The sequence below is a fragment of the Drosophila grimshawi genome, unplaced genomic scaffold (genome assembly GCF_018153295.1).
Source record: "Drosophila grimshawi isolate 15287-2541.00 unplaced genomic scaffold, ASM1815329v1 contig_311, whole genome shotgun sequence".
Taxonomy (NCBI): domain Eukaryota; kingdom Metazoa; phylum Arthropoda; class Insecta; order Diptera; family Drosophilidae; genus Drosophila; species Drosophila grimshawi.
In genome coordinates this window covers 29,502,786-29,513,206 of record NW_025063098.1, presented here as the reverse complement: position 1 = coordinate 29,513,206, position 10,421 = coordinate 29,502,786, and the positions used below count along the sequence as shown (strand labels likewise).

Here is a 10,421-nt window from a genome sequence, read left to right as displayed (position 1 = left end):
CAATGCCTCGTGGTGGCCGGCTGATAACTAAATTGACAGGCTTGCAATAAGTTATGTTATCAATTGGGTTGAGATAGATTGGCAGCACTGTTTCGCACACAACAAGAAGCTGAGTGCCACGAGAGAAGTGTTTCATTTGGCGGGCATGTAATTTGTTTGAATTTTAATTGTTTTACAATGCAATGAAATTATTTGTATACAGCAATCATTTTGCATATTACATTATGCATAATGCACAATATTTCGATTATAATTAATTTAGTACTTTTGATTCATAAGAAATACCAACAGCATATGTTGCTCTTCCTTTACGTGGTCACACTGTTCTGGAAATGACAGTATTTAAATATGAATTTTTCGATCAATGATTAAAAATTACAACTTCCACCATATACATATAGGCATATCTAAATAACTCCAACCTTATTAGCTTAATCTTACTTATTTATTGAAATGTTTGATTAGTCAGAGGTGATTATTTTTTCGCTACTTTACAGTTGGTCACACTGGCCGCACTGTTAGCAGTTCTCTGCGCGCACTTTAGCTGAGTGGTTGCTCGGACGGTCGACAGACTATATTGTTTGCGGCTCTCTTTTTGTGTGTTGTTCGCTCTTCTTTTGTTAACAAATAAAAGAGTCAATTTGAAAAGTGAGCGAATTTATCAAAAATCGTGAAAATCGTGTTTAATCGGTAAACCCTTTATATTTACACATATTGCATTTTTTGTGTACATGTATGTGTGTGTATGCAGGTGTGAGATGGCGAAAATCAATAACAAAGCAAAGTAAATAAAACGCAGGCGAAAAGTGCATACGACGAAGAAGAAGCAGAAGAGCGGCCCAAAAGTGTATACGTTCTATGCATGTGTGAGTGTGTGTGTATGTGTGTGGACTAAGAAAGCAAGCAGCTTCAGGCTAGGCTCAGGAGCTTGTGTTGTTGTTGTTGGTGTTGTTGCAGACAGCAAATAAATACGTGACGTGAATTTGTTAAGTGCGCCGTTATTGTTTCTGTTGTTGCCGTCACTGTTTCGCTTGCACTCTTGCATCTCTTGTATATATGCATATATTATGTATGTATGTATATTTTATGTATATATGTATATATTTTAATTTATTCCAATTCTGGTTCTGCAGCAACGAATAAGGTCAAAATAAAACACGCAAAAAGCGTTATTAATTCCGAGTATTCTTTTTAAATCGACTCTGTGTGCGTGTGTGTAAATAAAAGATACGCGCGTGATTCATACCTGAGAAATACACTGGAAATTGCTGCTTTTGTTGTTGTTGCTGCTGCTGGTGACGTCCATTGAACTGACGACGTCGACTGCGACGCAATTGCTTCCTGGCAAAACGACGACGACGAACAACGACGACGACGCCAACGTCGCCAACAGAATGGATAAAAGTAAGTAGCAAGAAGTAGAAGAAAAAAGTGCACGAAAAATTCACAAAAAAAAACACAATAACTGAATTTCGTGCAGCGGCTTCGGCTGCGGCTGCTTCTGTTATCAGTGTTGACAGGATAAATGTTTAAAAGCTAGAAAAGGCTATAAGGGATGAGTTTCTGTTGTGTTTGTTTTTTAAATATAAACAAAATAATAAATAAACGAAAAACATAAAATATATTTTAAAATATTATTTAATTTTATGTTTCAAACGTTTATATTTTCTGCAGACAAACTTTTTACTTCAAAAAATCGAGCTTAAAAAAAGAAGCTATTTCCAATAATATCTGCAAAACCAACTTCATTTTCTTAATGGATAGAATAGACAGATTACTGGCCAGCTTTTAATGGGCTAAAAGGGACAAAACATTTCAGTTTATGCTGCTATTATTAGTGTTGCCAGCATAAGGAATAAAAAATGCTTAACAGCCAGAAAGGGCTAAAAGAGGTGAATTTCCAGTTGCTGAAAAATTGTTGATTATTATTTGTGAAAACTGTGTTGTTATTAAGAGTATTTATGTAAATCTTAATAAAATGAATAAAAACTATCTAAAATATATGAAAATGATTCACTTAATAAAAAATCGACAGCTTAAATTAATTAAAAGCTATATTCAATAAAGGCTTAAAACACTAGTCAAATCTTCTTATTGAAACAGCTGGTATTCTGGCCAGCTTTTAAAAGGCTAAAAAGGACAACACTCTTCAGCTGCCGCTGATGCTGTTAGCTAGTTTTTTTTTAGGGTGGGTTATATCTATGCGTTTTGGATTTCTTTTCGCTTTCCGTTTTGCTCACGCATTCGCATTGTTGGGTGTGTCTTCGATGGGTGGGGTGGGGGAGGTGGGTTAACATTTCTGTTGTTGTTGTCGAGCCCAAGGACATTTTAACAGCAATATGTTTTTTTTTTTGCTTATTGAATCAGAATTGTAGCTTTCCATTTACGGTACTTTTCCAAGCTGACTCTACTTGACTTTTTTGGTTGGATTTTCGCAAGAGCTTCTCAAAAAAAGAAAAACAAAATCATAATTAAAGAATAAAGCATTAAAACCGGTTTTACAGTTGACTCTTTGTTTATTTGTTGTTTGTTAAATGGGAATTCGTTTGATGATTTCATTTTTTTCCTGTTCTATTTTTGTTGTGGATTAAGTGGGAAATATAATGTGAAGTTTGTAAAGACAAAAGATTTAAAACAGAAACCAAAAAAAAGTAAAAAAAGAATAGAATAGAATGGCAGAAAAATGTGTTACGGAATTGTTAAAGCCGTAAAATCAAATTTAATTTAAATATTCATGAGATAACTTAAAAGTAGAGAAAAAACAGTTGAAATATAAATAAATAATTCGCATTAAAATTTATAGTAAAAGTATAATAATAAGTAAAATAATATTTCAAAATATGTATACATATAAAAAATATATGTTATGAAATATAAACTTAAAGTTTTTAAAAAAAGGAAAATGTATCTCACAATTCCACCTCTTCTCAGGTATTTTAAGCAAAGCACGAAATTTTATATAAAATATTTAGAATATTACAGTATATGATGTAATTGTGACTGTGCAGATGTAGTTTTTTCCACAAAACTTGTCTTTTTTCATTCTGGAACATGTTTTCATAACACTAATAAATTTTAAGAAACTATCGTTCCAGAATCTTATCGTCTGTCGACTATCAGTAAATATATCAAGAGTTTCCCAATTGTATCGTCTATCGATGCTGCATTCTATCTACAGTTATTTAACTCTTTACATTTACGAACACTATCGACTATCGATTACCGAATATTGATAGTTATCTACCTCTACCTATGCATGTTGGAAAAGTATCTAGTATCGAGAGCTTCCCAACCATGTTGTATTTCAATAACACCGACTATCAATATAAAAACTATTAACTATGATTATAGAGAGTTTCTCAAATATATTGCCTATAGTTGTCCACCTCTCGTTGGTTCTTCGTTGCATCCTTTCACTGTGCAAAATGTCGTTGGGTTTTTCCCCTTTTGAGGAAGTCCAAGTCCATAACTGATAAGAACCTAAAAGTCACAGACCATGTAATATTCATAAATCTATTGTTTGATTTCTTTGTGACACACACACACAAAGACAACACACACACAAACATGGGTGTTGTTGTTGATGGGCTGATAATATAGCTGATTGGTTGGTTGGCTGCATATATATTCATTTTCATTTTCATTTCACTTCCCCCTCCTTTGTGTTTCTTTATGTGTCTCTCTCTATCTCTCTGCTGATAATGATGATTTCTTTTGATGAGCAATTTGAGGCACACACACACACACACACACAACACACACAATGGAGCACTTCATCGCCGTGAATTGTTTTTTTTTTTTGTGTCTTGGGTCGCATTTGCATTGAGCACAAAAGATGCCAAAGCTTTTTCTTTAAGTGACTCCATTTTTTGGAAAAGGAAAAGTGCAAAATAATAATAAAACACAAAAGTCTATTGACCAACAGGAAATAGTTTTTGTTATTGTTGCTGTTGATTTATTTTACTTTTTAATGTGCATTTCATTTTGTGAAATCTTCATTTGAATATTCTTCGTTGCTTATCAGCGAGTTTTGTATAATTTTGCCTTAAAACCCTTTAAATCATGTGTGGGTGTGTCAATTGCTGTTGCCTTTTCTTTTCTTACCTGTTCTGCGTGGGCCCCTCTAAGAATTATTGCCAATGGCCTTAATACGGCGACAAGCCCAGTTTACAAACTGATCGCCCATTGCAAATGGCCAAGGGGTATAACAGACTTGTGCTAAAGTGACAGGGAGGGGGAGTATTTGCGACTCTATAAAGTATATATATTCTTGATCAACTTGAATAGCAGATTTGATTTAAATCAATCAATTTCATTTTGTAGTTGAAGATATCTTGACATAATATTGGTTATGTCTGATACTTTATGGATACTGACTCGATGACTTGCTTTAAATAGTATCGGGGCAATGGCAACGAGGTTGCCAGATAGCTTTGACAGTTACTTGTTTGCTTAAAACAGGCAACACTTTGTGGCCAGTCAGCAGCCGTGCGATGTGGTTCTCATCGCTGGCATTGATAGCAAGCGGGTGTCCGCTCATCGCTTGGTGCTCTCAGCATCGAGTGAATATTTTTTGGCCATGTTTATCGAGAGCAAGGGGCATCCAGTTGCTTGTCCAGCACTATTACACCGGAGGCACTGAGCTGCACGAGGACACTGTCGAGACTCTGCTGACCACCGCCAGCCTGTTATAGTTGACGCCTGTGATGACGACATGCTGCAATTTTCTCGCCCGCCAGGTGTACACATCCATTATTGGCGGATCAGCTGAACTGCACAGAGCTGTTCACTCTCTCGAGAGCAGAATTCTGGCTTGGTTGCTTTGTCTGCTGACTTCCTTTCGATTTGCCTTCATAATTCAACTCAAATCAGTTCCCAAATCAGTCAAATACTCACAAACGGTTGTGAGTATGATTCATCAGCCTGTGATTTATTTTTTGTACAACCAGCCAAGTGATGAATTCAAGTGTGCTGTATGCAAAATAAAGCAAATGATTCTTTGCACACAGCATTTGTTTTTGCTGAAGAACAAAAGTGTTACATTTACAGATACCTCGTGCTGAGCCTTGATATATTATTATTATTACAAAAGAGTTAAGATTCTTCATCTCAAAATAATAAAAAAAAAATCAATAGAAGAACATACATAGAACTGTGCGACTAGGAGATACCCTAAACCCAGCTGTTGATAATTTAATTTTAGATTAGTTTACTTATTGAAAAGAATTTCAGATTTCCACATATGTGGAATACTAAAACGATATATTAAAGATCAACATTTCAAAAAACTGCAGAACTTATTCTTGTGTTGATTAGTAAGAAAAAGTGTCGCTTCTCTGCTACTATCCGATACCCTGTTTTTTCTCCTCTTGTCTTTGCCAATTTGAAACTTGTACGGAGCACAACTCGTTGAAATGAGCGCGTTTTTAGTTTCCTCTGAGTGCGTTTATCTTATCAGCTACAGTTTTTTCGCGCTATCAGCTTTAGCGGCTATAATTTTTTTTATATATTTTTTTTTACAAAACTTTTATGTGGCAACTTATGGAGTTGGAAATAAATCTATTTTATTGCTCAACTTGCGAGTGGCAATGAAAAGCTAAAGAAACAAACTGTGCCAAAGTTTTGTTTGTTTGGATAAATACAAAGCTGCACTCATATCTCTCATATCTTATATTTCTCTCTGTGTATATTTATCGTGGCTGACTGATTGAAAGTCTGCTTGTTCATTTTGTGTTTACTCTTTATCAGCTCATTGTTTAGGCGTCATTAATTCTGGCTGTAAAGCAGCAAGAAATGCGGGCAAACCGTCTGCCAAGCCATATAAATACAAATACACACATCTATATACATACATATTGTATATATATATATATATACATATGCATGCATATATAGTATATCATTGAACTGATAAGCGTTTGAACTGAACTCAAGGCCTTCTCTCTTTTTCGTTTGCTTACAATAAACGTATTCAGCAATTGTCGTCAATTCTATAATTGAAAAGTCTTTTTTCTATTTCCATAGTAAATTCCACTGTTTTCTGTTTTCTGTTTTTGTTTCTGTTTTTTTTTTTTTGGCTATTGTAACTGATTACTTACCGCTCAGCTGGGGCTTGTAGAATTGCGCCTATTGGTTATTGTAATTGGATAATTGGATTGTAATAAGCAGAGGGAAAAACTACCACTACTAAAGAGTTGAACAAAAGCAGTAGAAAAGGCTTTAAGAGCTGCGGTTTTCTAATATAATTTTGCTGTGGAGTTTGGAACACATTGAAGGAGATGTCTCCGGGCCCTTAAAGTATATATACTCTTGATAAGTGTCACTAGAAGTGTGTATACAGCTATCTGCCTGCCTGAAGCAGGCCACAAGTGTAGTACTAACTTAAACTTAACTTAAAATACAACTATGTACTTCAAATATAATATCGATTATCGATCGATATGGTTGGTGTGCGATCACCAGTTTTTCAGGGGAACAGCGGAGTCGTTGTGGATACAGTAAAGTGAGCAGACGTGTTTTAGAAATAAAGATTTTTTAGTTTTGACTGCCACAATTATTTATTCCTTATCTACTAAGCCTTAGATTTGCTGGAATATTGATGAAAGTGCAATTTTAACCAACAACCTTCTCTCTTCTTACTCTCTATCAATTCTATTATCAATTCCTAATTATTAAATACATAAGTGTATTCCATTGTAATAAGAAACGCGCCATTAATTATCTAAATATGAGTAAAAAAATCTCTTTTGATAATAATAATAACATTGTGGAAGTGACGAGAATCCAGAACACATTCAGGGAGATTTCCCGCCAATAGGCAGCCTGAGATTCTCCTAGTTTCTCTGAGACCAGCAGGAATTTAGCGTATTTCCGCTTGTGATAGGTCTTAAGCAAGAACTCTTTTATCAGAGAGAGGCAATATAATAACAATAAAATAATAATAAGAATCATAATATAGACTTATCAAATGTGTGGGTGTTTTAGGTCGTAAATTTGTCATTATAATTATAAACACATGATTATTTTTATTTATTTAATTTTTTGTTACTTATTTGTTTTATTTTTGTTACTTATCACGAATGATATACCATATTATTCCCTTGCAATTTTAGCCAATAACAAAATATGCTGTGCTGTATTCATATACCATGGCATATCGTATATCATTCTAATAAATATCCCATTTAAATTCTTCCACTCAACGCATTTTGTCTCTCTTCAAAACTTCATACCAAAAATGTAACATTCACTTAACTAATGATTTCAAAGCATTTAATTCAACATGCCACATTCAAAGTTCAACTTTGCTGAATGGTAGCAGGGGGAGCATGGGGGAGGCAGCGTTGCCTCTTGAAGAAGTTCCATTAAGCAAATGCAATCAATGAGAGTCTCTTTTTAAACGGCAGCTGACCCTCTCGCCAAGGAGTGGACTGCCCCCATTTGCGGCTTGCCCCGTGCCCCTACTTGTCCCCTGACCAACCCACCACTCCAGCAAACAATTCAATTGCTTTATGCACGCTGATCAGTTGCAAAGCCGGATTGTTTGTGGATGCAAAATATGCATGCAAACAGTGCTGTTTAGATAAGTAGGGTTGATTTGCTTTTATTGAAATGATTGTGTTGAAAATGGCTTACAAATTATGATAAACTTGTTGAAAAGAAACTGAAATCAGGGGTTTACCATCGCAAATAAAGTATATTTTATGTAATCGATAATTCGATCAATAAAATACACAATTGTAAAGATATAGCCTGCCAATTGGTATACAATATACTCTGAATTTGATCAAGATCGGATAAGAAACAGAGATTTTACCAAGCAATAAATAACTAGTCAAAAAGCGCACACTTCAACTCCAGTAATTGGTTTATTTTCTTCAGATGTCTATATTTATGTGAGCAATGCTGCAGATATGTATATATGTTTATATAGCCGTTTAGCTTAACGACCAAAACGCTTTCCATCATAAAGTCTTTTAAATTAAACAACAGTTGGAGCATAAATCAAGCGATTATTTATTTTTTTCCGGCTTGGCAATGAAAAACTAACTGAAGAAAATGAGTGGGCGAGTGTAAACTTGAGTGTGGCTTGTGGGCGTGGTTTGACAAATTACACACACGCACATGATAATGACCTAATCAAATTGCATGATAGCCAAGCACACACACACACACACACATCAACACACACCCAACTTTGATAGTACACCATTTTAGGTAGCAGAAAAAGCGCATTTGATATTTATATTTGTGTTTATCAGCTGGATTTCATTGTTTTGGCACCGTGATTCATTCAGTGCGATAGCCAAGTAAATGTCACGGCTCATAATCGGAATACAATGGTGGTGTTTGTGGGGGAAAATACGTGGAAATTTGCCATACCTTATCGAATAATTCACATAGGATATGCCACTTTTCTGGGCTAATATGTAACATGTTGCTGAAGGCATCAGAAGCTTCAGAGTATGTATTAAAAATACATATTAAAGCGCAGCATATAAATAAATAAAACTTGAACTATATATAAACTGGATCTATGTTGCCTGATTGTGATGGCAATGTTGCACCACTTGCTTGATTTTGCAGTTGTTTTAAATATTACTCCATAACTTTTAAGTATTAAATTAATAAGAGTATTTCATATTCATCTATCCATCGATGAGTTTTCTTCTGTCAACATTTTGTTGGCCTGAAATTTGTCACATTTGTCGGCACGCAACATTTACTTGGTGCTCAATTGTTGTGACCTTGGCCCTGAACTTTCTCCAATTACCGTTACACGCCACTCATGTAAAACAAACAGAGTCAGGGTCAAAGTGACAAAGGTTCAAGGACGAGGCCTGCTGTACAATGAAGGTCCTTTTGGGCAAGATTTTGCTCAGTTTCAGGTGAACGATGTTCACTGAAGTGAGGGGTGGGGTTGGTAAATAATTTATAGTTGTCGATTATTTGATGCATTTTTTGTAAAGGATTATTTTGGGTTTCAATTTGGAGTCGATCCATCTATCAACCATCGATAGATATGACAATTTGTAGTGCTTTTCAACATGCCTCAAATCAATCTCTTACCATCTCTGAGGTCTAAATTAACTCGATTTCTTATGCTGATCTAGAATATATATAAGTTGGGGGTTCGGAGATGCTTCCCTTAAACTCTTACATACTTCTGCACAAGTTCATTATACCTTTTTCATCCCCTTTTGAAGGGCTTTAGGGCATAATCATTTTTCCTATGCAATACACAATTACGTTTTGCTTTAATCACTAGCAATTCGTGAATAAATTAAAAACACTTTCCCATCCATTTAATAAGTGTTCAGAGCCCATTCCTGAAACTACACTTGCCACCAAACTTACCAAACTATTTTGAGTTAGTAATAAAAAAGCGTATCCAAATATTTCACTCCTCGGAAAATAAAGTTACTTGTAAAGTTTGCGCTGAATTACACGCAAGTTGCTTAAGTCTATAGATTTATTGCCCTACTGACACGCCTTTCAATTTTTGTTTTTGTCTTGTTTTAAGTGTATTTTTAAGTAAAGTAAAATTCACGCAAACGCAATTTAACATTTACGGTTCAAGCAACAAAAGTCAAAGTCACTCAAATAAAAAGAAGAAAAAAAAAACAACTGATTGTTAAGCCAATTAGCATGTGTTACTTCAAAGATGGGAAGGAATAGATCTTCTCACACACTCACTCATACACTCGCAGACACACACACCTACATACAGTGTAACCACACCTTGCGAACCGGTTCAACGCTTCACCGTCCCTCCCCTTCTTTTGCTGATGCAACTGTGTTTAAGTCTGTGGTCAAGCTTGGCTTACCCTTGGGGCACAAATCTTTACAAATTGATTCATTTCTATGACGAGTCTACAAAACAAAAAAATAAATAAATAAAACAAAACTGTCTAGAGTGTAATAACTTAACGGTACTGTAGTTAACACCTCAATGGAAGAGAGCAGCAACAGCAGAAGAAGAAGAATGGGCAGAAGGGGTCGTCAAATCAATTAATCATCTTAAAGTTCAAGCAGGTTTTTTTGTCTACTGCTTTTGACACATATTTAAGTTTAGTTTTTTTCTCTCTTTTTGTTTGCTAAGATTTGACAACAAGTGAGTAATCAAGCGGTTTGAAGCGGCAAAAGTAATCTTTAATTGTCCAAACATTTTCTTTAATCTTTCTTTGTCTGAAAGATTATCCATCAACAATTGTTTAGCAGCTACTTATATTATTGAAAACTTGTTTTCGGTAGCTGAAAAATATCATCGAACTTATCTAACTTGCTTAGCAGATGCTATTTACTTAGATATTGAGATGGAGAAAACTGGAAAATAGAGAAAATAGAATCGATTGAAAATGTGGTTATTATATTAAATATCATAAATAACACAGTTCTTAAAATAGATACAAAAACAGTTA

General features: G+C 34.8%; 1 protein-coding gene across 3 annotated transcripts in view; it reads left to right on the top strand.

Annotated features, from left to right (window-relative positions):
• The first annotated feature begins 563 nt into the window (after nucleotides 1-563).
• Nucleotides 564-10,421, top strand: part of LOC6569835 (serine-rich adhesin for platelets) — a 29,337-nt gene continuing 19,479 nt past the window's right edge. The window contains exons 1-3 of one of the 3 annotated variants that reach the window (XM_032741702.2): nucleotides 564-690; nucleotides 752-1,069; nucleotides 1,134-1,404. In XM_032741702.2, coding sequence (XP_032597593.1) covers nucleotides 1,395-1,404 — 10 coding nt within the window. In that variant the 5' untranslated portion in view covers nucleotides 564-690; nucleotides 752-1,069; nucleotides 1,134-1,394. The other 2 variants (XM_043214840.1, XM_043214839.1) reach the window with 2 other exon arrangements.